General features: G+C 37.6%; 1 protein-coding gene across 1 annotated transcript in view; it reads left to right on the top strand.

Moving 5' to 3' along the window:
* The window catches only part of ARFGEF1 (ADP ribosylation factor guanine nucleotide exchange factor 1), an 84880-nt gene extending 59168 nt beyond the window's left edge, over nucleotides 1-25712 (top strand). Inside the window, exons 20-39 of the mRNA XM_041412686.1 lie at nucleotides 507-635; nucleotides 3734-3892; nucleotides 4218-4368; nucleotides 7896-7986; nucleotides 9036-9076; nucleotides 9165-9334; nucleotides 9957-10108; nucleotides 10269-10441; nucleotides 11404-11564; nucleotides 12202-12332; nucleotides 13181-13310; nucleotides 14271-14406; nucleotides 14495-14633; nucleotides 18682-18751; nucleotides 20247-20376; nucleotides 21155-21294; nucleotides 21671-21839; nucleotides 22337-22475; nucleotides 23380-23497; nucleotides 24234-25712. Coding sequence (XP_041268620.1) covers nucleotides 507-635; nucleotides 3734-3892; nucleotides 4218-4368; nucleotides 7896-7986; nucleotides 9036-9076; nucleotides 9165-9334; nucleotides 9957-10108; nucleotides 10269-10441; nucleotides 11404-11564; nucleotides 12202-12332; nucleotides 13181-13310; nucleotides 14271-14406; nucleotides 14495-14633; nucleotides 18682-18751; nucleotides 20247-20376; nucleotides 21155-21294; nucleotides 21671-21839; nucleotides 22337-22475; nucleotides 23380-23497; nucleotides 24234-24398 — 2694 coding nt within the window. The 3' untranslated portion in view covers nucleotides 24399-25712. The remainder of the gene's footprint in view (nucleotides 1-506; nucleotides 636-3733; nucleotides 3893-4217; nucleotides 4369-7895; nucleotides 7987-9035; nucleotides 9077-9164; nucleotides 9335-9956; nucleotides 10109-10268; nucleotides 10442-11403; nucleotides 11565-12201; nucleotides 12333-13180; nucleotides 13311-14270; nucleotides 14407-14494; nucleotides 14634-18681; nucleotides 18752-20246; nucleotides 20377-21154; nucleotides 21295-21670; nucleotides 21840-22336; nucleotides 22476-23379; nucleotides 23498-24233) is intronic.
* Nucleotides 25713-26255: the final 543 nt, after the last annotated feature.

Raw genomic sequence — 26255 nt, 5'->3', positions numbered from 1 at the left:
CCTTCTTTTGTTGTTTTTTTTTCTGGTGTTATCAGGATAAGGTAGTCTTACTTAAGTATGTGCTTTTCATCATAAATCTGTTATATGGTGTGTTGGTTATTAGAATAACTGTTTACTCTTATTTTTCAATGTGCAAAGATAAATGTCATCCTGGGAATGCTAAAACTCTTACCAGAGATCTGATTGACATAGCTTTAGCATTTGGTTTTTACAACTATCTGAAGGTGCCTGTGTGTTTGTTGCTGAGGGAGAGGACAAGTGCTTTTGAGGGGAGCTCCACTCTGCATTACTTCTGCCTCATTTTGTGTCTCATGTCTCTTCTAACCACACTTTCTACTATTATATTTAATGTCTGTATATTCTCTTTCCTTTTTGTCAAAAGACAGCTTCAAGGTTGATTATGTAAGTTAAGAATGGAATTTACACTTCAGCAAGATGGTGAAACTATAACATTCCCTTAAGTACCAACAATAGCTGGTGTAACACTTGCTTTGCATACGTTGCAGTTGGCATGGACGCCTTTCCTGGCTGCATTCAGCGTGGGTCTGCAGGACTGCGATGACACCGAAGTTGCCTCTCTTTGTTTGGAGGGTATACGATGTGCAATCCGGATTGCTTGCATTTTCAACATTCAGGTAAAAAATGTAAGATTAGACAATGATTTGATTTATGTACCAGCAAGATGTTAGTGGGATTCTAAGTGTCCTTGCTGCTGAAGCTGTGCACTGCAATAGATACGGGCTGCCTGCTTCTGACATTACTATTTCATCTGATATTTGATTGGAAGTGTATATGAAGTGACTTTTATTTTTCCTGGTGTTTTGTGGTAAGTGCTTCCATGTTTTTCTAGAGAAACACTGAATGTTTATTTCCCTAAAAATTGATTACTTGTATGTCAAAGTATTTTATTTCTAGCATTATTACCAAGTTGCTTAGATGTGTTGTGTTGTTCTATAAAATGAGTGTCTCTGTCCTGTAAACATAGTATCTCTGTGAACTGTATTTGAAATACTGTTTTCAACTTCAGAGAGATTATACTAATCCGAGATGTCTATAAATGGATACCCTTCTAACAGTTATGGCACTAAAAATGGCATTCTTGATGTAATGAATGAATGGATCTTGCATGAAGTGCAATGCCAAGAATGCCAGACTCCCTGGCTCCAGAGGGTGGTGGTGATTAAACTTGGGCTTTTTCTGGCTTTTGTTTTTCTATTTAGAAACCAATGGTAGGGAAAGTACAATTATGTTATTGTAAATTATTAGTTAATAAATGGAGTACTGGTCTACCATAAGTCTCTAATAGACATAGCTGAAGAGAGGGATAGGGAAAATCCTTATGTTTGGCTTTGTGTTATTTCATGTGTATGTTGAAAATGCTTACCAAGAGAACACACACCAACCTAGAAACCAACTGTATGAAACTAAATAGAAGATGTTGAACTGTGATACAATAGGGAACGCTTTCCTTTCTTCTCCCCTTGTATTTGGCAAGTTAGCTAACTTTTTACCACTAATGTGGAAATGTGAAAAAGTACATTAGGACCTGTGATACAGCTGCTTTAAAAAGCCCATTTGAGATCATATGAGGTTTCTTTCCACCTAATTTCTGCATGACCACCTGTTCCTGAGCTGGACAGACTTAAAAATGTGATGAACAAAGCCTTCCCTGGAGCCTGCAGGTGTTCAGTGGAACATATTCCAGTTACTTTTGTTTCTAAGCTGCAAAAGTGGAACTGGTACCAATACCAGTTTCAGCAGCTGCAGAGTTTAGCTCCCAGTCCTGCAGTGGTCAGCCTTGCTGGGGAGAGCAAGGACATGTTTGCTCTAAGATCCTTATGCTTCAGTTGTACCCTTCCATTGGCTTGGGACATGACTGAACTGGAGGTGTTCCAAAACCAAGTTTTTAAATTTCAGAAAACGGGAAGCATTGCTTTTGCATTTTCAGTATAAGCATTATTACTTCTTGGTTTTCTGTGGAAATTCTGGGTTTTTGATATAATTAAAAACAGTACTGGTTTATTGGTGATTTCAGTATTACAGAATGATTCCAGTTCACAGGGTCTTGGTTAGGTGGGATATTGTCTGACTGCAGACACCACATAGCTCTGATGGTTTAAAGGAGACTGGCACATGAGTACTTGAGCTGATTTAAGGATGTTTTCTGTTGGAATGAAATTTTTCCTCATGTGCTTTACCAGTGATGGCAACTTTCCAATTTTCATTGTGTAAATGTCCAGAAATTAAGATTGGTGTCTATTAAGAGTTAACATTTACACACCTTGAGAGATAATGGAGGGACCTGGATTCCTTTAATTTTAAGAAAATTTCCAAAGTACACAATATAGTTTAAGTTATGCATGTTCACCGCTAAAAGCTCAATTCTGGTTTTAATTATTTATACTTTTAATCTTGGACTTGCCACCAAGTCTGACTTTTGTCTTTAAGCATCTGAAAAAAGATATGCATCAAAAGGATGTACTTAATCTACTTATATCATCAAGTTTAAATTTCTGGGTGATGGACACATTGTTCAGTTGTTTGTCTTCTACTGTGCTGGCTTAGAAAAAGGGGAGGGGGAGTGGGAATACCTGCATGAATGAGTAGGACTGAAAATGTTTTACAGAAAATATGCAGTCTGTAAACTAAAGCTTCGTTGCTTAGTACTCTTTCTTTGAGACTTTGTTTTTCTGTGCTTCTACATAATTTTCTTTGCCTTTGCCAGTGTACCCTGCAGTAATGGTTGGGTTTGAATGTGGCAGCTATTCTGTAGTCAGTGGTTCAGTGGCAGTCTGTCCCTTCTACCATAGCCCACTGTTGTGGTGTTAGTATTTTCTCTGTGGAATCCCATTCTTCCTGGGTTTGTTTTTTTTAATATTTCATTGTTTTCTGTGCTTAATGATTTTTTACTTCAAAATAGCCCTAAATATCCAAACAGTTAAATATATTTTATAATTGTCATTTGTTTATGTGGTATACAACCATTTCACTTTACAGCCTTCAGTTGATATATAACAGAAGAATAAAATTCATTGTGGGCTCAACTGTAATCCCTTTTTTACCATTGTAATTGGTTCATGTGAGAATGTGAGATCTGAGGAGACCTCTTTGTTGCTTATAGATACCATACACATAAAAATTGGGTAACTGGGTAGAATTTTCTTTTGTGAGATCTGTCTACATTTTGGTCACTTGCTGTTTACCCATGACACTTGCCTCAGAAGCTTCTGAGATGCTCCAAATGGTGCAAATTAAAATCAAAAAGGTTTTGAGCAATTCCATAGAATTGGCATAACAGGCCTTTTAGATACATTTTTTAGGTATTGTTGACCAAAAAATGCTAAAGCTTCAGTGGGCCTGCTTAAGGCAGCATTTTCAGAGTAGGTCTGAGTATGGTACAAGAATATTGAAAACTTAGCTAAGTAGCAGCATTTCTTCTGAAACAGCATCCTGTTTTCCCAAAAAAAGACCAAACCAGAAGCCTAAACACATTGATGTGTTCTGTGCTGTCAGACATTACCCTTCATGTTCCTGAATAGAAGGAACCCGATTTCATCCCACAGATATCTTCTTACTTGTGAAGAACTTGAGATATTTTCACTATGCTTTGGAAATTCGGTTCTAGGAAGAGAAAGGTAAATGGTATAGTTGATGAAATCACACAGATTGTACTAAGAACAAGAAATGGCAAAAATATTTATGAGACTTGTGTTTCTTTCCTTCCCATTTGTAGCTTGAAAGAGATGCCTATGTTCAAGCATTAGCAAGATTTACGTTGCTTACAGTGAGCTCTGGTATTACTGAAATGAAGCAGAAGAACATTGACACCATTAAAACTCTCATCACGGTGGCTCATACAGATGGAAACTATTTAGGAAATTCTTGGCATGAGGTACTAGTCATTTGTCCTTAAACAGTAAGAAAGCATGTTCACTGATGTTTAACACAGTAGTGTGCTTGTTGTGCATAAACACAGTGGGGTTTTGCTAAGTGCTGCATGTATACTTATTAAAGTAGCAAAACTGGTCTAAGTGAGAAATAAAACTGAGAGAGACTAATCCAGTACTATCTAAATTTATATCATTTTAGACAAAAAAACTAGATTTTTTGACCTCAAGTATTGGAATTTTTTTTTTTTTTCCTAAAGATCTTTACTTGCTTTTTACTATTTCAAACTGCTTTTTGTTGGTAAACAACTTCTTTATTCTCTGGAATAGATTCTGAAATGCATCAGTCAACTTGAACTGGCACAGTTAATAGGAACTGGAGTAAAACCTCGCTACATCTCAGGGACAGTGCGTGGCAGGGAAGGTTCTTTTACTGGAACAAAAGATCAGGCACCTGATGAATTTGTGGGGCTGGGACTGGGTAAGTGATGCAGATACGAAGTATTTCATTTAACTGGTTTTGTTCAGAGCACTATTTAAATTTATTCTGTGTTTTTATGTGAGTTTCTGACAAAAGACCATGAAGTAGTCCTTGTAAAATGTATGCTTTGAGTAGACTTACTCCAATTTCTGGAATATTTAGTTTGCTCTGTTATTATTGTTAGGGTGGAAAATGTAAGAAGATTATATATATTATTCACTTCTATTAAAATATCGCTTTCCAACTAAAAATGGATTGCAGATGGTATGACCAGGTTTAATAATATTGCAACATTAGTGTGCCAAGTACTTTACCAAGCAAGCAAGTCAATATGTGTAGGTTAAGCATCTGTTGTGGAGCTTTGTGAGAAATACACAGAATTCAAACCAAGTGGGAGATTTAATTTAGCTTAAATTCTGAAATTCCATTTATTTCCCTTTCTGGTTACTTTGGTACTCAGTAAGTACCCTTTTTAGGCTTGAGCATCAAAATATACTGCAAAAATGAGATTGTTTCTTATCTTCTAGAAAAGTACAGGACTTACCTTAAATTTAACTTTAGAATGTGGGGGGGGGGGGGGGGGGGTCGTGGTGGGTTGTTTATTTGTTTGTTTTAAGTGGGAACACAGTTAAAGATATATAGGTGTAGGATATTTAAAAACTGGAAGCATCAAAGTGACAAGTCTTTCTGACTATGAGAAAGTTTCAGTTATGGTGTGATGCTCAGTATCTCTTGCCTTTTGAACTTCACTCACAGCCAAACAAAATATTTTTCTTCCCTCAGTTTTTTTATGGTTTTTTTTTGTTTTGTTTTGTTTTGGTTTTTTTTTTTTGAGTGATGATAATTTTCTGTTTTCGCTGATCTTAGCCCCCAAACTAGTCTAATCATCCAGCACTTTTCTTCTTCTATAGTCATTCCTTTTCTTTCTCTTCTGCTCCCCTTCAGCCTGCCTCTCTGTACTCCCCTCACCTTGCCAAGCATTGATGAAGGGAAAACTTGGGCTTGGAAATCAATGAGTCTGCCAGCATCTCATACACTGAGCTTCTTCCTGCCCTTCCCATATGCATCCTTCAGTTCAGTGTTCCCTGATGACTTGTGCAACTTGGCTACTTCCAAATCCTGGCAGTTTCTCTGTGCTGCAGTGACTGGCCTTTAAAGGTTTTAAGTCCTCATAACTCAAGAATGTAAGCGGTGTTCAGGTGTCCCTAAATCATACTTGCCACTCATTGGTGTAGGTCCAGCTCATAAACACCTTTTGCTGCTGTCAGCTACATTTCTAGAGAAAACAGTTTATGCCCAAATGCATAAAATGTTTTTCTCTGAATTGAATTTATGGAATGCTTATTACAGTGCACATATGGATACTTGACCATTTTCTTTTTTTCTTTTTATTTTTTTTTAATAATGTTGCTTCAGTCTTATAGGAAAATGCTTAGCTTGGTTTTTATGCACTTAGGGGCTGTTAGAATATTTTCTCAACTGTTTTTAGTTATTTCACTTTTTTCCACAAATCCTTTTTTGCAGATAGTTTAATTTTCTATGATTACTCCAAAGTATGCATGGGAACTATGGGTTTTAAGCAAGCTTTCTATAAACCGAAATTCCTGTGAAGAACACAAACACATAATGTGTATGTCCATATACACAGACACATATTCTACAGGAAAATAGTTGTTTAGAGTGAGTCGAGTTGCAGTCTGGTGACACAGAAGCTCCATCTTTCAGACCTACTTGCAAAATCAGATGTGGATAAGCAGCAGCACTCACTCTTCTTGATGAAGTTAATGTGTTTTTTGAAAAAAAAAACAAAGATCAACAAAACCAGACCCAAAAACTCCTTTGCTCATTTACTGCCTCAGCAAGGATTCAGTTGTGGCTGTTCAGGCATCTGCATCCAAATGTCTTTATCTCTTGTATCACCTTCCTGTTGTGACCCTTTTTTTTGTTGTACTTGGAAATTCAAAACATCACAAGCATGGGGGTTGTAAAAATGAATGAATGAGCATCTAATCTGTTGCTCCTTTGGTAGGAATGTTGCCTTACTTGGAGTTGTAATTGTGAAATTCACATTTCTTTTATGTCAGTTTCTGTTCACAAAGTTGGAAGACAAAACCTGCTGCTGTGAGTAGGTCATAGCCAAAGTGTACCTCCTGGGCACCCAGAAATCCTATTTTGGAGAGGGGGAATCTGAGAAATCTCTTTTTTGTAAAGTAGAGTTACTTAGCTGACTCCTGTGTTTGATTGTAAAAGATTTCACAACTGTTAAAGTCTGCTGTCTGTTCAGGTTTTCAAGCATTCAATTACAAATCCTGTGATAACAAGGAATTCTCATGTAAGCTGGTAAAGCTGGTTGAGGCTCTGACTCCTTGGAAATAGCCCTTCAAATTCTCTTCACACTCTGCTGCTCATTTGTTGTTTCTTAGCTGGCTCATTACCAAGATTCAAACTAATTGACACTGCCAGCTTGTGTTCTTACAGAAGTCTTGATCAAACCCAGTGGTATTATACATTGCTGAGATACTAGCATGAGGTTGCATCTGTATGTACAGAAAAGTTGTTCCATAAATGCCCTAGAAAAGTACTTCATGTAGGTCAGTACTTTATGTAGATTTGACAGACAGTCATCTCCAGCCACCTCCAAGTGGGGATGGAACACATCAAGACTCTGAGGCAGGCTGAAACAAGAGAAGTTTTTCTCTCAGCAAACCACTGAGATCAGAACTACTTGCCTTCTTTCAGTCTTTTGTTCTTTTCTATATTGCTTAAAAAACCCCCCAAACCTGCATACAGGGTATGTGGAATTACCCAAAGTGATTGCAAGATTCCTGCTCGTTTTTTGATGGTGGTTCAAGAGGAGTTTGGAGATTGCTAACTTTGCAGTGAGAAAAAATCTGAATTTTTAGCAGTTTCTTCATACGAGCTTTCCCAGATGTGAGTTGCAGTTTCAAGCCTCCTCCAAAATAAATAATTGCTGGTTTTATTTATAGATATTTCTCACTATTTTTGGGTGATAATTTTGCTATAATTTAGATGTAGTTTAAAGATGGAATTTTGGTGGAAGCACTTCTTTCTGAATGATAAGAAATAAAATCTTTTGGGTTGGATTTACTCACTTGATGCTAATTAAGTGTGGAAAAATTCTAAGCTATATTATGTCATATGTTATGTGTTCTAAGTGGCAAGACTACTAAAGTTTCAGTGAAAAATTGAGGAAAAAAAGGTGATTCTTGTGGGTTTTATTTTTTCACTTCTATCTGTTGCTCCAAATGTGGACAATTTTGGGGGAGTGATATAATTTATACATGGATAGAGATATAATAATTAGGTAATTAGGATAATTAGGACTTACACCAACATGCAACTGTTCACTGAGATGGCCAGCTCATGCAAGGCAAATTCATAATGTGCTTCTCTTTTTTGTGAATTAAAAAGATATTTAATTATAGTGGTAATGGCACAACTTTTATTCCTCTTTCTTCCCAACCCATTCTGTATTCTTTCTTACCCATTTTTCAATTTTTTTGTAGTTGGTGGAAACGTGGATTGGAAGCAGATAGCAAGTATTCAGGAGTCCATTGGTGAAACTAGCTCCCAAAGTGTTGTTGTTGCTGTAGACAGGTACTGTATTAAATTTCTTGTTGCCACCTGAAGTTTATCAGGCAGTATTTGATACTCTGCTAAGAAAAGGACCTTACTAATTTATAAATGTATTTGGAAAAAGCCTACATAAAAACTACCATAGAAAAGCGCTTTTCAGTTGTGGAGGGACGGATTTTTTTGCATCATGGGTGTTTGTGCAAAAAGGAGTAGGACAAAGATTAGACAAGAAGCTTTTTTACTGATAAAAAAATTACTGCAGAAGACTTACAGAATGGAGTCTGCTGTAGTATCTGCTGGATCTTGATTTGCTGTATATAGTAACAGATTACAAATCTCATTTTGCCTTAGTACTGAGGACATTATTGTCTGACTCTTTTTCTCCTAAATGTAATTACTGACTCCCTGCTTTCCTCTAGGTTATGTAGATATTGTCTGAAATGACCAAAATTATTATTCCAGTCTTCCGTTCTATGAATCACATTTATTTTAACTGGATTTGGCTAGGCAGAATACATATTATGAACATTCTCTGTTTATATCATACAGTAGTGATCAGACTGGTGTTCATGGATCTTGCTTGTTCAGCATCTAAGAAATCAGAACATACAATTTTCTTAATGGTTGTCAAAATTGGTGAAGAGATATCATTTTGAAGGCTTACAAATATTTCTGTGATTGAAGTACAGGCAGCAAGATCGATGAAAAGTCTTGCAGTAATATTACATCAAGTGCACTGGAAGCTTGATGTCAAACACGCCATAGCTGTTTAGGTTTGCAGTGTCCCTCCCTGCTTCATAATGGGGAAGTGCTTCAAATATCTACTTTTCATGGCAGATGCTTATTATGCACTCTGGAGACATTTGAGTTTGTATTTCAATCAGGGATGATAAAAGCTGACAGTATTCACACTGTGTCTTTACAATTGTGAAAAACTAATTGTTTTTTTAATAAATAAAAGTAATCAGAGACTATCTATATATTAAGAATAATAAGACAAGGAAGCTTGAATACATTTAACAGATGCTTTTCTTACGAAATTTTAACATGTCTTTAATTGCACTTTACAGAATATTTACTGGATCTACAAGGTTGGATGGAAATGCTATTGGTAGGTTTCATCTCTTCCCTACCCCTCCCCACCCCTGTAAACTAAACCTTGGAAAAATATTGCATTAAAATCTGTGGTCATTTAACAGTGGATTTCGTTCGCTGGCTTTGTGCTGTGTCTATGGATGAGCTGCTGTCTGCTACCCACCCTCGAATGTTTAGTCTGCAGAAGATAGTAGAGATTTCTTATTACAACATGGGCCGGATACGGTTACAGTGGTCTAGGATCTGGGAAGTTATTGGTGATCATTTTAATAAGGTATCCCTGTTAATGCTTATAGTGCATACTCCTTCAGTTATTGATACAGATTACTTTGAGATTTATTGGAAAATCATGCTTATATGAATCGTAGTGGTTTTTCTGTCCTTCTCTGTAAGCTTAAACTAACAAAAATTGTCAAGCTGGAAAGACCTGTGAGAAGGCAGAGGTACACAGTATAATAAACATAAAAACAAAAATATACATTAAGTTATTCACCATGACCTGAGTCATGGTAAACTGGCTGCTGTTAGTTTTTTGCTGTAATTTTTGGGGGTGTTTCATGATGCTTGTTTCATGAAGAGAATGTCTTCAAGTCTAAATTGACTCTTTATCAAACGAATGTTTGACATGTGTTTTTAATGTAGCTATTGAAGTCTTTTTTAGATGGATTGTTTATTTTTGGGAGGTTTTAAATGCCAGATTATTTAACATAGAAAATAGCTGGAATTAGGGATTATTGAATTGCATAAACAGTGTGGTTTCTGGAATTGACTTCTGTTTAATTTCATTCATTTTTCAGTACTGCTTAGTTCTCTGTTATCAACTGTAAAGGCAGCTTGTGCTGAATCCATGTGAATTCTGATGCAAGCTTACTCTGCATTCTATTCTGCGTTCTCAGGTTGGCTGCAATCCCAATGAAGATGTAGCTATTTTTGCAGTGGACTCATTAAGGCAATTGTCAATGAAGTTCTTGGAAAAAGGAGAACTTGCTAATTTCCGATTCCAGAAGGACTTCCTAAGACCATTTGAACATATCATGAAGAGAAACAGGTAATAACATTCAATTAACTGAATTGCCTGGGATCACAAGCATCAACTTCTGCAATCAATGTTTCAAATTGCTTTTGTAAAATCAGTCGTTAGAGAATTATACTATTCTAATTGATTATGTAATTTAGTTTTTAAAAAATTGTTTATTATCCTAATTTAGGTCTCCTACTATTCGAGACATGGTTGTACGGTGTATTGCACAGATGGTGAATTCCCAGGCTGCTAACATTCGTTCTGGCTGGAAAAACATTTTTTCAGTGTTTCATCTGGCAGCCTCAGATCAGGATGAAAGTATAGTGGAACTGGCATTCCAGACTACAGGACACATTGTCAGTGAGTATGAACAACATTCAGACATCATGGAAGCCAGTGTCACTCCAGAGTCCAAGAAGCTTTGTCTGTGGACTCACAGCCTGCATAGTAGAGCCTGCTTCATGTCTTGGAACCAATGATTTACACTTTCCAGTCAGTTCTCTGGGAAAATGCTTACCAAAGTCATTCAATAAGATTAGAGTTAACTGGTTTTCTTTTTGCCTTCTTAAAAAAACTTGTCTGTTTGTTGCATTCTGTCGTAAAACAAATTAGGCCTTAGAAAATTCTATTTAATGTGTACATTTTTATTTAAGTGAAGTATTCTGGGGTTTCCCCTAGGAAAAAAGAAAAATATGTACCTATTTTACTAATATGTTGTTTGCTTATCTTTCTCTGTTATTCTGAACTTGTGCTTGTGTACAGTTTAGGAGAAAGTGGCCCCCTAGATCAGCACTATGATAATTTCTTTTTTCTCTCTGTTCTAATCTAGATCCCAGGCTTTAAGGGATCTCTTTATTCTGTCTGAACGTCTGCAAGTTAATAAAACTGTTTCATCTTCGATGAAGCACTTTTTTTTTTCTTCAAAGGCAGCTATTTAAAAACAAGGCAACATGTTGCTGGGGAGGAGGTCCATTAGTAGATGGAGCTCCAAACTTCATGTGTCCCTCTTAAGCTGTGGTGACACAGACTAGTGTTAAACAGTTAAGCCTATTGCTCTAGCCTTGCTTAACTGCTACATTTCCCTGCTTTAGTCCAGGTGCTACCTTCGTTTATTTTAAATACTCACTGTCAAAATTAAATGCCCTCTGGGAATTTTTTTTATTACTTCTTTTTCTTTAGTTTTTCTTTCATCTCAGGCATTTGACAGTACCAATCAATGAACCAGTCTCTCATGATTTCTGTTACAGACAGTTCATATTAGAATTAATAGATTTTAAAGCATGACACTTTTTTTTTTTCTCCTGTTCACACTTTTCTCTCAGCAATCGTGTTTGAAAAACACTTCCCAGCAACCATAGATTCTTTCCAGGATGCAGTGAAGTGCTTGTCTGAATTTGCCTGCAATGCAGCATTTCCAGATACCAGTATGGAAGCGATCCGCCTCATTCGCCACTGTGCAAAATATGTGTCTGACAGGCCTCAGGTATAGTCCGTGTTAACTAAATTACAAGTGCTTTTATAAAGAAAAATAGTTATGCTAAACTTACTGGCTTCCCTCCAAGTTTCATGGATTAATGAGAAATGTATTTTATTCAGAAACAATTGAGTTTAACATGCCACAGGCTTTGAAAGTATCAGTGATTTTTCTATTCTTCTTTCATTCCCCTTTGCCCATCCCGACCCCCAGTTGTTCAGCTGGTGACTCGCATTTCTGAGAGCTGTTGGAAATCAGCATATCTCAGGATCTGCTCTCTGCAGGGAAATGTGAAGAAATGAATAACCAAAAATACTTGATATCCTCAAAATGTTATGGTTAGGTCCTCACTTTCAGAGCTGTCTCTATAAAAAAATGAGAACAAGAGACTCACACTGAACTGCAAGCAAAAACCGGTGCACTTGAATGTGTAATCTTGTTTATTTTTTTAACTTTATTCATCATAATAAACTAAGCGTTAGTTGGAAAAACACTTCACTTTCCCAGTGTTACTGTTTTGATTGCCAACTCATGAGGTATCAGGGTGTAATACTCTTGCAGGAGAGATTGTTGCTTACAGTCCAAATTGTGTTTTATTTTGAAGACTCTACCTTCTGTGACTGTGTGACTCTGTTTCCTTCTGAAGGCATTCAAGGAATACACAAGTGATGATATGAATGTAGCTCCTGAAGACAGAGTGTGGGTGCGAGGATGGTTCCCAATTCTCTTTGAGTTATCCTGTATCATCAATAGATGCAAATTAGATGTAAGAACCAGGTAACAATCAGTATTTGTAATTCAAATTTTAAAAGGCTTACTTTATATTTTGAAACAAAACCAACTCTTGGTAAATATAATCACTGTAAAATGACTTGCGTATTTAATTTGGGTGATACCACTGTGGAAACAACAAACACCTTTTTAAATAGTCACTGGAATATAGAAATTAAGTCTGTGTTCTGTACAACTGAAATTTTGATTTTCTGTTATAATAAACAACAAAGTTATGTAGTTGTGATTGCATTCTGTCTTATCCCACTTACCTTGGGGATTTTAAAACTTGTTTTATACAATGATTCATTAAGTGGTTGAGGGTAGCAGAAATGGTTAAAAAAAGCAAAGCTGCACTCTGATTTCTTGTAAAACTTGCTTGTTTTCTTGGAATATGATTTTCCCTTTTAAAGTGTATTCAGTTACAGTTCTGATGTGAAATATGAGGGGTTACACACAAATAACTTTAAATTTACACGTTGGCATGGGAGCTGTGCATCTGGACTCCCTTTATAGCTGGTGAAGGTTAATAATGGTTTCTAGACTTTTGTACTTTTTAAACTGGAAATTAATAAAATATTTGTTTATTGAGTTTTGTGGCTCTTGGTAAAAGAGTTGATTTACTCTTTTAATTTTAATTTACCTCAGCTCTCAAAACTATTTTTGGCTATTGCCTACAACTATAAAGTGCTTTTTTATAAGCTGATTTTCTACCTATATTTTGTGTGCTCATGTGTATGTATAATGTTCTCAACAGTATTTTGAGTTTGTTACTGCTGCTGTAGTTGTACTTACTTGGTCTTGTTCATGTCTTTCTGTAACTCTTGGTATAAGTTGTTCTTTTTTCATTTCAGGGGCTTAACAGTAATGTTTGAAATAATGAAGACATATGGCCATACTTATGAAAAACACTGGTGGCAAGATTTGTTTCGGATTGTCTTCAGGATATTTGACAACATGAAACTGCCAGAACAGCAGACTGAGGTGATAAAAGTGGAGGAAGATAATTTACATGAGAACTACATTTACAGTAGAAAACCTGTAATATAACTTAGTCAAGTAATGTAGGGTAAACCTCAAAACTTGGATGGTGACCTGTGGTTCTAGTAGCCTTGTTTTGTTTGTTTTAATGGCATTCTGTTGGCAGGTGTTGACACTTTTTTCATTTTTTAAAGGCGTATGTGTAAAATACCTAGTAGTTTACACTAGGAACAGCAGAAGAATAGCATAAAATGCAATGTATCTAGGGTTTGTAAGAAGAACTGTAGCTTTTATGTGTGATGTTTGGAATCTGAGACACGCAACATGCTCACTTGAGTGAGCATTGTAGTCAGCAGTAAAGTCACAATTAGAAGTAAGTTCTGTTACTTCAAAATTTTTGATGACAAGGCAAAAAAAACCCCTCAGGCAAACTGAAACTAAAAAAGCCCGTAAACAGCCCACAAACAAACATAAGCCACCCAAAACAGCACTGTGCTGTCATTGCACGCTTTTGACCAGCCATTCGGGTTTTGATCTGCCAAACCAGCACCAGGTACTGCTCTGAAAAACTGAAATGGGCTTTAAAATGTAACTAATATGTAAATTATTGGTATTAGAAGTTAGATCAAAATTGTCAATTGTTTGGGAGGCTTTGTCTGGCTATTTGTAGTAGGACATGTCTCACTTCATTAATTTTTTTTTTCCCCTGGAAAATGCTTAAACACAGCTTTAGCTTGGTGTTAAACCATTGAGCTAGAATTGGACACTAAGACAGTTGTTTGTCTGTTCCTGTAGTTCTTTTTAAACCTGCTAGTTAGCAAAGCTGGAATTAAGGCTCCAAATTTTAATGTTTTGAGATACAGAAATGAATTTCATGTCACTACAAAGCAAATGGAATAAATACAAATGTTTGTCCAGAAGTTTCACCTTCAGGTTGTAACTCTTCTTTTTTTTGACTCCTAGAAAGCTGAATGGATGACAACTACTTGTAACCATGCACTTTATGCAATCTGTGATGTATTTACACAGTATTTAGAAGTACTTAGTGATGTTCTTTTGGATGATATATTTGCACAGCTGTACTGGTGTGTGCAGCAAGGTAGGAACTGTACAAATTATGTTAAAACAATGTTAACATTTTACTCTCTTGAATGTGAATGAACAAATACCCTGTTTGTCTCTTACAGACAATGAACAACTGGCACGATCTGGTACAAACTGTTTGGAGAATGTTGTCATCCTTAATGGTGAAAAGTTTACCCTAGAAATCTGGGATAAAACTTGCACTTGCATGCTGGATATTTTCAAAACTACAATCCCTCATGCGTAAGACAACTTATTATTTATACTTTGTAAAATAGTTTAACTAGATTATTTACTCATTTCAAACTCTTAGATATAGGTGGGGTGAACAAAAAACTGTTAAGTGGACTAAAGAGAAACAGACTTACTTGCAACATGATGATAAATTAGGTGTAGGTATTCTTCTGTATTGTCAATGATGAAGTGTTAAAAACTAAAATACTGTATAGGAGATAAGAAAAAACTCTCCAACAACCCCCAGAATGTAACATGAATCAGTTTTAAGGTCTTGGATTTTTGGAGAAGTCCTATCTGGTTTTTTTGTTATTTTCTTTTTTGTAATAGAAGATGCAGGCTTTGCTGTTTGTAATTACATGCAGAGCTTTTGACATAAAATACTAAAATACTGCAACAGTCTTACAGATTTAAGTCTCTGTGGTTGATGGTTAATTTCCATCATATGTTCATAGGAATCTTAATATTTTTGTGAAAATTATCTTGGATATTTGGTAATTCTTTCCATTCATATAATGACTCTGCGTGAGGTTTCTTGGAGTAAGGCTGCAGCAATCTGAGTGCTGTGCTTCATCCAGTTCATACTCTTTGCTTCTGGGACCTACTTCAGGCCTGAAGAAAACTGAAGCAAAAGGAACCTTCTGCATGTCAGTCTTTCCTTATTTTTAGAGTTGTAAATCAGATAGCACTGTAAGAGAACTTCATTCATACATTAAAAGATAAAATCTGTCACTACCTCACCTTTTTCTTTTTAAAGTAAGTAGGTATAAATTAATTCCATCAAAAAATAAGTGTAAAATGAAGCTGAAATATTTGGGAGCTAGCAAGATACTTTTGCATTTTGATAACTGCCAAAAATAAAATTGTAAGCCACATCTCTGGATGTGGAAGTCCAGCTGGATTAACCCTAACTTCTTATGGCCTATACTTGGAAAGATTTTGAAGTTAATTTTCACTAGCAGAACATTTGCTTTGGTTACAGCTTATGATCAAAACTTAAATTTCTGTGTATTCTTATAATTGAATATTAGAAACCTTTCTAGAGCAGCATTTTGGATAGCTTAATATTTAGACATTCAGAATATTCCTGTTGCCTTTACTTATATCTAATTTGAAATATGTGCATTATTTGCTTTGATGTTGAGGCCCTTCTGCTTCTCAAATGGGTTCTTTTCCTTGGGAGAGTATCCAACTCCTTCCTTTTACTTTCTCTTTATTTCTCTTTTAATTTTTCTGTACCATCTTTTGAGAACTTCATTATATTATTCCTTCTTAAATATCTGGGAGGTTCTCAACCTTTGTAGTCTTATTTTGATTTTATGTGAGGGTACTCATCTTTTTTTCCTTCTGTTTCTGAGTCCTAGGAGGCAAATGATCTCTTTACCTTTGTTTTTCTATGCTTAGAAGTAACACAGTAGTTAATGTTGAAATGAAGACAGACAAATCACACGGTGGTATATATGAAAACTTCATGGGCAAGTGCTTTATTGCCAGTTGTCTTCAAATAGTCAGAGGCTGCAAGTCTCTGGAGTGTAAAGTATCTTCTGGCAGAAGTTCTTATTAGTCTGATCAGATGGGGTTACATTTGTTCTTTCTTGGCATTCATGTGAAATATCTTCCAGGTGTTGTGCATCTTCCCTAATTTAAGAGCTGCAACACTGGCTGCAGAGTTCTTAGTTGCAGTATCAGCCTCTGCTGGTTCTTGGCAAGTTACTTTTTTGCAAAGAGAGTGGATCATATTTCCTTGTTTGGAAAATGTACTATAACATTTACTCAGCCACCAATTTCTGCAAGGATCAGTTACTAGAAAACCACAAACCATGCTGCTGCCAAGCTTCTGCAGATTACTGAGGTGTTGATAGCTGAAGATACAGCACAGAAAGACACAGAATGGCTGAAGTTGGAAAGGGCTCTGGAGGTTTGGTGACCCAACCCCTGTGCTTTTCCCAGGACCATGTCCTGACTTTCAAATATCTACAAGGAGGGAAGCTCCACAGCCTTTCTGGGCAGCCTCTGCCTTGTGTTTGATCACCCTCACAGTGAAAAAGTGTTTCCTTATGCTAATAGGGAACTTCCTGTGTTTGTGCCATTGGCTCTGGTCCTGGCTTTGTGAATCACTGGAAAAAGCCTGGCTCTGCTTTGCCCCCACATTTCAGATATTTATAGTATGTTGATGAGATGTCCTGAGCCTTTTCTACTCCAGGCTGGACAGTCCCTGTTGTCTCAGACTCTCCTCATGGGAGAGATGCTCTGGTTCCTTCTTCACCTTTGTGGCTTTTTGCAGAGTGTTCTCCGGTAGGTCCATGTCTCTCAAACGGGGGAGCCCAGGACTGGCCATGGTGCTGAGCAGGGTCCCCTTCCCACCTCCTGGCAGCTCTCCTCACACAGCCCAGGACAGACATTGCTTTCTCTGCAGCAAGAGCACCCTGCTCACTCATCCTGGTGTCCAGCAGGATCCCCAGGGCCTTCTCTGAGGGCCAAGCTGCTTCCCAGCTGGGCAGGCCCCAGCACGTCCTGGGGCGTGGCCTCATTCCTCCCCAGGTGGAGAACTTTGTTCTTCCCTCACTGAACTGGACAAGGTTCCCATCAGCCCATTTCTCCATCCTGTGGAGGTCCCTCTGGATTAGCAGCATGACCCTCTGGTGTATCAGCCACTCCTACTTTCGTGTCATCCAGCTTCCTGAGGGTCCTCTCTGCCCCATCACCCAGGTCATTAGGATGGACAGATTGGGCCCAGTATTGACTCCTGGGAAGTACCACTGGCCTCCAGCTAGATTCTGTGCACCTAATCACCGTCCTCTTGGCTTAGCTATTCAGTCAATTTTCAATCCACCTCACTGTTTGCTCATCTAGCCTATTGTTTTTTGCTTATTTTTATAGTTTCTTTAATTTTTCTTTTAGTTTAATTTCTCTTCTTTATATTTTTTTGTTAATTTAAATTTTCTGAAGTTTCATGAGGGCAAGTCTTGGCTTTCTGTTGCTGAGAAATCCAGTGTGAGTGTCCTCTTGTCTTCAAAAAATTCGAGAGTTGGAATTGGTTCCTTGCATAAATTATGATAGTCTGGCCTCTACCGGCTCACAATGGCTCATTATCCCAATGCCTCAATTTATGTTCTTGCAGCTTTCAAGAATCAATTCAGTTCTCTGTTCTACTTTATTTGTTGCCTTATGACCTGCCTCAAGATTTTATCTTTTCTTATCTCCAATTTTTCTTTTTCATTATCCAGTATTCAGTTTTCTGGAGATCAGTGGTATATTCACTTAAGATGCTTAACTTGTTGTAAAAGCTCTCCCTTAGGAAATGCTGATACAAATGTCCAATATGTGTTACCTCATGCAGATTGAGACTAGAGTTTGAGATCACGGCAATGACAAGTAACCCAAATCCTACTTTGCAGCAGTAAATTGGATAGAACAAGAAATGATGGGACAACTTAGGTTATTTCATCCAATTTCCCTCAATTCTTGGCAGGAACAGTCAGGCTCAGTAAGTTACAATTAGTGTAGAAATTTTTTAATGCTAAGGTTAAGATCCTCAAGACAGCAGTGTCCTGTAGGAAATCAGTGGGGAAGAGATCAGAAATACTGTCAGTGATTTGATACCTCTAATGGCAATGAATCCTGAGTGGAAGAGGTGAATTTTTAAGTGGAATTAGAAACATTATCCTGGAATATACCCCAGACAGAGAATGCAAATGTTTGTGTGATTTCTTCTGGAGTAGATTCATTCCTTATTCTAGGTCAGGCTTAAGGCAGAGTGGGAGAAGAGGGCCACTAATGGCACTAAAACACTGCCTTAAGACAAACCAGTATTTCTGAGAAAAGCTAATCCACCTCAAATACAGTCCACTTGTCCATATCCAAGATAGTTGGCAGAAATGTTGAAGTTCAACAAACACAGTACTTACACTTTTAAACATAGATGAAAAAATAAAGTGCACTTAGAATTAAAATTAATGCAAAAAACCCACACCATCTTGCAGGGAACTTTTTAGAGTGTTGGTTCTGATTTGTATTTGAAACATAGTAAATTTGGGACTGGTGTTGTATTTTCAAGGCTGCTGACTTGGCGACCGGTCGGTGGGGAGTTCTGCTCTGGCTCTCCCTCTGATGGAAAAGAAAAACTGGTAAGCTGCTGAAATAAATAAACAATAATTTAAGATTGCAAGAGCTCAGTACAAAAGTGTTGTGATGTAGGATAGGTGAAAAATATACTTGGTTTAAATACATTTTTCAGCTTTGATTTGTGTGATTTTTTTTTCCAGCTCAAGTGCTATTTAATGTTTAAAAATGGCAAGGAATTAATTGATAAAAAAGTATGTATTTGTTTGCAGCAAAGATGACTTCCATAAATTGGCTGTAGGTAGTGTTTGTTTTAGGTAATGTCCTGTGTCTGGCAGGTTTCTCTAATACTGTATTTGGGGTTTGGGTTTTTTTGTGGTTTGGGTCATGGTTTTCTTTCATTTTGATGTACTGGAAAAAAGAGAAACTGCTGAAGAGGGATAGATTGACAGATTGATTTTTTTTTGGCCTCCAAATTTTCTCTTGTAGTAAGACCTTAAATATCTATCTAAAATAGAAAATTTGTATAACTATCAGATTTCTTAGTGTTGATTGAACAAACTGATGTGAAGTCTGGATTTGCCTGCAAGTGACAGCTCCTGTAGCTGCTTTGCTGCTGATGAGAATTAGTTTAGCTTTTGGACATTCTCACAAGATTGCTCCATAAAGGTTTTTATAGATTAATGAAGCACTTGATACAAGTTGCTCAAGGATAATGGTCCCAAATGAGCTTTACTGAGAGAGCCTGACTCCCTCCATTTATCTTTATGAAGTGTTACCATGATTCAGCTTAAACAGAGCAAATGTTTGTGAAGGCCAGTTTTCATTATATGGGTATTGTACCTTTGTGCTGTACCGTGACTCATTTAATATGGTTTGATCTAAACATATTGGCTATACTTTTGATCCATTTATCAAATATAATAGCATGCATAAATGGCAAATAAATGTGATATTTTGCAACTTCAGAATTAACAGAACTTAATAAATTTATAAATAATGAAATAAATGAATGGTGAAATAAATGATACTAAAGGAAAAATATTTTTGGCTGTCTCATTTAGTAGGATGGAATCTTCGCAGGCTTTGGATAATTTCATCTCATTTTTCTTTAGGTTGCTCAAATATGATGGAGTGTTTTGCTATCATTAGACATGGTACTTAGTAAAATATATATTTTTACTTAGTAGAGATGAAAACTTTGGTTATCTACTGATATAAGAAGCTGAGGTGTTCTTTACAGGAACCTGCCAGTAAACCTCCTACTCTTGATCTTGTAAAAGCTGTAGTAGCTCTTGGGTGATAGGAGAAAAGCTTGGAGGGAGTACAAAAACCTATCTGAAAAATGCTGCTCATTGCCTTTTCTGTGTACTTAACTATTTGTTACTTGTTAAATTTTCAGTTGTTTTTTAGTTGCTCATCTTTCTGGTACATCTTTCATGAATGCTCATAGCAAATATGACTAAAGAGAATGAAAGTGCAGTGTTGAAACAGCAAATGTCTTCAGCTCTGAAGAGCACAGCACTATTACCAATAACCAGAAGTTTTCTTTCTTTTCAGGATACAATCTCCCAGAAGTCAGTGGATATCCATGACTCCATCCAGCCTCGATCTGCAGATGGACGCCCATATCAGCCCAGCACAGGGGCCACGGTAGCGGAAGAAGCGAGTAAAGCCAGGCCAGCAGCAAGTGCGTGTTCCACAGGGCTGTGGCATCTGGTGTCTGTGCAGAGTAGTGTGTACTAGATGTTTGATATATTAGTTGCAGTCCCAGCTGTGACTTCAGAAATATGATGTGAAGAAATCACATTTCTGTCTTCATGTAGTATGACAGAATTCTCTTGGACTCCTGTGGGTCCGCATTTTTTGCCTGTGTTTTAAAAATCTGAGTTCAACTGCAAACTTCTAGGCTTTTTAACCAAAGCAAAATATTTAAATAGTCTTCTTACAGTGCTCTGTGAGATTTCTTTTCTTAGGAGCAGAGATTTTTCAGTGCAAAATGCAACAGAAGCAGTAGCTGACAAAGAATTCTGTATATGATTAGAAGAGAGTGTATCAAACCCTTATTTAAGATCCTTCTGCAGCTTTGTTTCATTGCTTAAAATGGTCATGTGGTACATTAGTACTTGCCACAGCTGCAAACAAGCGTGATGCCAAAGCTGTGCTAAGCCTCCTGCCTGGGAACAACCTCTGGCTCTTGCTATAGCACTGAAGGTCCACGTCACTCATTTTGGTGATTTTTAGGTAACACTGAACCAGGTTGATCCAATATCACAGACAACCTCAGGAAACAGTTTTTTAAGAAGTTCAGCTGGTAACATGATGATCTGTCCTGGTGTTAGTAATTCCAACAGGTGGATTCCAGGTTTGGGTTACACATGTGCTAGAAGTTAAACCGTTCTTCAACATGCCCTCAAAACAGCTCAGAAAAGTTCTTTAGTTAACAAGTAATTTTCTTTCCTTTACAGAATTTCCAGAACAGAAGTTATTTGCTGCTCTTTTGATCAAATGTGTTGTACAGCTGGAACTCATTCAGACCATCGACAACATTGTGTTCTTCCCAGCAACTAGCAAAAAAGAGGATGCAGAGAATCTAGCAGCAGCACAAGTAAGTGGAACTGATAGGTACCTCTATTTTTAACACCTTTTCCTTCAAAGATTTTAATGTAAAGTTTCTTGAACTCCTGTAGCATCTGCTAATTCACAATTTTTACATGCGTTTGGGAATTTCCATTGGACTGTTGACATCTTTTACAACTTCCATTAAATTGCATTTGCTGTGCCAGGGCAGCACTGTGGAGAATAAAACATGTATTGCTCAAAGGGATTTATGTAACTGGCATGTGGATACAACCTTTAATACAGCGTTAAGTTTAAGTGCAAATACAGATGTAAACAGAGTAGGATTGAGTTATCACAGGAGCTTGCTGAAAACAGTTGTGAATTTTTACGTCAAATATTTTTCTTCCTTTTTTTTCCAATAGAGAGATGCAGTAGACTTTGATGTCCATGTGGATACACAGGATCAAGGGATGTATCGTTTCCTAACATCGCAGCAGCTTTTCAAACTTCTCGATTGTCTGCTAGAATCTCACAGATTTGCTAAAGCATTTAATTCAAACAATGAACAAAGAACTGCTCTCTGGAAAGCAGGTGAGTCAGTCCCCTTGAAGAAATACTTTGTGACAGTGTGAATTGACCCAAAAATAGGTCAGAAGTACTTTGATACCAAATGTAAAAGTTGAAACTTTAGCTCTACAAGCGAAGGGTTCATAAAGGGAGGAGACCTAAACTATGGAGGTGCAAATACCTCTGGTATTGCTAAAATTTAAGATTTCACTGAGGTACAGCTGCCACGCTGATTCTTGGCTGTAGGTGTGAGTCCCATGGTTGGAAACTGCAGGCACAAACACAGGTTTCACAGCCACTTGTAAGCTGATGCTAAAAACGGATGCCAAACACAATTATGGCACATATAAATAGGTTAATTTTTATCAATGCTCCATTGTAATAAATATTATGAGAAATTAATTACCTGAGGTGATTCTTTTGTCTGTGTGCAGAAGATGCCTAGAAAGAGAAGTGGGGGACTGGTAAGAAAGAATGTCAGCTGAACCAAAAATCTAAATGGATGCTTGGAATTCCTGTAGGTTTCAAAGGCAAATCCAAGCCCAACCTGCTGAAGCAGGAGACGAGCAGCCTGGCCTGTGGGCTGCGCATCCTGTTCCGCATGTACATGGACGAGAGCCGCACCAGCGCCTGGGAGGAAGTCCAGCAAAGACTGCTGAAGTAAGGCCCATGGAGCTGAGCCTGTTTGTGTCATTTCTGATGCTAAAGAAAGGGGGTGGGTTATTTAAAAGGATAGACCATCTCTGTTTGCAGTAAACGTCTAGATCCAGCACAGGTGTGTAGTGGTCACAGCTAATATTAAGAGTTTTATGTTGTCTGGGGAGTGCTGTGCCTCCAGCTACTGATGCTGTCTCTCCTTCTTGTTCTCATTGCATGCTTTGCAGAGAGAACAAAGATTTTTTCACCTTTTTTTTTTTTTTTGTCATGTGGGTAGGTGGGGGCTCTTCTTTAAAAAGGAAAGCAGCTATCACTTAAACCCTGTTTTTTCCTTTTACTAACCTCAGGTGTTTTAGGGAACTGTCACTGTTTATTCTCATTTTCAGAAATGGATACTGGGCTTAAGCAGCCTTATGAGCATACAGAGACCTTTGGCTCTTTGGTTATTGATCTGAATGTTTTTTGTTGATAAAGTTTTCAAGCAACTGTTGGACTAAGGGAGGGCTTTAAACCTCAGCAGAAACACTTGAGGCTAAGTCTTCAAGGTTCACAGCCTAGGAAGCAGAGCTGAAAACTGCCTGGTTACATCAACATGAGATATTCTTAAAGCCCACGTAGCGTTTTGTCACATACCTCTCAAAGAGCACTTGATACTTTTCAAATACATTCACAGACAGTATAATCACGTTTGGTCAGCTTATTTATTACTGAAGTCCTAGGACTTTGGGTTTGAGTTGAACAAGGTCACTGCTTTCTGTCATTAACCAGGCTTAGAGCAGCTTTCATAAAGCAATGCTGTTCTACACCAGGGCTTTACACTGCCAGAATTTGCAAAGCCAAAGCTCTCTTTCTGCAGTAGACCTCGGAAGGAAAAGTCTGTTGTTATTTTGGTGTCTTTTGTCTCCAGTGTCTGCAGCGAGGCTCTGAGCTATTTCCTTACTCTTACATCAGAAAGTCATCGGGAAGCCTGGACTAACCTTTTACTCTTATTTTTGACTAAAGTCCTGAAGATAAGTGATGAAAGGGTAAGTAACTGTTTGGAATGATGTTTGAGATGCCACGTACAGGTAAGAAGTAGTTCCAGACTGGTTCATCACACACAGTTACAGACTTGACTTTAAAAGCTCCTGCTGCTCTGTATACACTCTTATGTTGAGGGAATATACATTCAAACTGTGCTTGACAGATACTGACACTAATAATTCAGTGTGAAGGTGCAGTGAGTGATAAAATAAAATGTGTCGGAGAAGTTTAAAGATGCTGGAATCCTTTAGAAGTGTGTGTTAAATTGTTTTTACCCTCTCCTGCTGAGGAAGACAATTAGTGATGGTATTTTATTCAAAGAATTAACTTGTTTCTGCTGCCAGTGCTGCAGGTATATGTATACCTTGACCTTCTCCAAAGAAATTCTGCAGAAAATAAATCCTTGTTTAATCCTCCTCTAAGAACACTTGGCTGAATAATTAAGTGATGAAAAAGGCCAACTGCAAGAAAAAAGCTCATAAAAGAAAAATATTTCCTCTTGGAGAATAAGCATTAGTAAGGAGCTTTGTATAGCTGGTGAGCATCTGTCAGAGTATATCACAGCTGTCTTAGCCTTATTCTGGCACTGCTGATTTCTGTTGTAAAGGTGTTTCTGCTTGTCACTTTGTGGGTTTCTCACCCTCATTTGGGAGGGTATTTAAAATTCTGATTTTGCAGTGTGCTGTCTGAGGTGTGCCGATGTATAACAGAGTTCTTTCTTGTTTGTTTTCTCCTCAGTTCAAGGCCCATGCCTCATTCTACTATCCTTTGTTGTGTGAAATCATGCAGTTTGACCTTATTCCTGAGCTTCGGGCTGTTTTGCGAAGGTTTTTCCTGCGGATCGGTGTGGTTTTCCAAATATCCCAACCACCAGAACAAGAGCCTGGAATAAGCAAGCATTAGCAGATAGTGACGCTCTCTTTCCAAGTTTATATTCCTCAGCTAAATAAAAGGACCAGGTAGCTGGGCCATTCTGTCTGGATCTCCATATAAATGGTTTCTTTCTCTGGCAACGTGTATCCAAGGGTTAACGGTACAGACGCTTCCAACTGTAATTACGGCTTGCAACACTCCAGCCCCTCTCTTTCCTGGCGGATTCTCTCCCATCGGTTTCTCTTGCCTGGCTCCTGCTCAGCACGGAGCCAGTTTATAGCACAGTCCCCTTTGTCAGCACGGGCTGCGGTGTCCTTTACTGTCCTAGACAGCAGCATAGCAACAGATGTTTATGGCGGGTGTGAAAGTGAAATGTACCCAAAGAAACATATATATGTAAAGGTTTGAGCTTCTGCGAGAAGTACAACTCAGGAGAGCTGTATTTTGAAGGATAAAATGTTTATAGTGAAAAGAAAATGGAGATTATTGTTCATGGAAAAAAAATATTTAGCAACTATGTCTGATATTCTAAGATTTTTGCACACTCAGGCTGTCTGAGACATTGGTAATCATCCTTCTGTGAAAATGTACAGAGATGCAGATCTGTAATATAAACTCTTTAACACTATACAGTTCTTCCCAAATTATTTTATTTCTTTAATACTGATTTGTTGAAAGCCCATAACTCTTCCTTGTTTACCAAATGCACTAGAAGTTTGGGTTTCTTTTTTGGGTTGTGATTTTTTTTTTCTTCCTTTTTTTGTTATTTTTGTTTTGTTTTGTTTTGTTTCATTGTAGCCCAGAAGTTATTGTTGCTGACTTTTGTCAAGAACAGCGGTAGAAATATCACGACTGACATAACTACCTGTAATATACTTGTTTTAGGGCTTTTAAATATAACGAGCCATTGAAATGATGATCCTTCAAGGACTGGAACTTGAATCACTGCAAACAAGTCTAGGTTGTGTCTGCTGTCAGATGTTTTTTGTTTGATGTAGATTTCACTCTTATGTACAGAATTTAATGTTGGATATATTCAAGTAACAAATCTGGCATGGTTTGGGGATGGTTAAATTTATTGGAAATGTATTCATACTGTGAATTGTGCTCTGATGGTTAACAGACGAGATTGTCAAGCATTCTGTATTACAATGGATGTAGAAATTTTTTTCAGATGGACAAAATGTATATGGTACAGATATGTAAAGTTTTCTATGTAAAAAAAAATTCTGTACAACTTTCTGTACAATATTTGGTTCTCATCTGGCATATTCTAATCAGGTTATAGGTCAATAAAGTTTTTGAACTCTTTCATCAGTGCAATGAAAACCAGTCTAATCCACAGCTACTTGTTTTACAGTTTGCTTTGCCTCTCATGCTTTTGTTTCGAAGGAGCAAACCCCAGGCCCTGGGAGCAGAAAGCTGGGTGCCCTCTGGTCAACTGGGATGCCTCTTCTCACTGTTAGAGACAAATACAGGGGGAAAAGGAGTGGTACATTAAAAAACAAAAAAAGGTGGGCAGGGCTGGAGGAGAATAAAAGAGCCACATGAACTGGTCAGATGGACCCTGTAGTGCTGCACAGGTAGAAGCTCAAAGCTGCACTTTGCTCTCTGGGGATTAAAACACAAACAGCAAACAGCTGCTGGATAAAGGGGGAAGGGAAGGGCTGGGATTGCAGTTCTGCTGCCTTGGAACACATCAGCCAGCTCAGCCTTGTCAGCATCTTCAATTTTGTTAGTAAGAGTGGAATTGGATTGTTCTTCAGTGTGTTCCCACAAAACTCTTGCTCTCTGGGGATTAAAACACAAACAGCAAACAGCTGCTGGATAAAGGGGGAAGGGAAGGGCTGGGATTGCAGTTCTGCTGCCTTGGAACACATCAGCCAG

The sequence above is a fragment of the Onychostruthus taczanowskii genome, unplaced genomic scaffold (genome assembly GCF_017590055.1).
Source record: "Onychostruthus taczanowskii isolate IOZ18803 unplaced genomic scaffold, ASM1759005v1 scaffold4, whole genome shotgun sequence".
In the NCBI taxonomy this organism is placed as follows: Eukaryota; Metazoa; Chordata; class Aves; order Passeriformes; family Passeridae; genus Onychostruthus; species Onychostruthus taczanowskii.
Note: the sequence above shows the minus strand (reverse complement) of the source record. Positions and strands in the feature narration are given on the sequence as shown.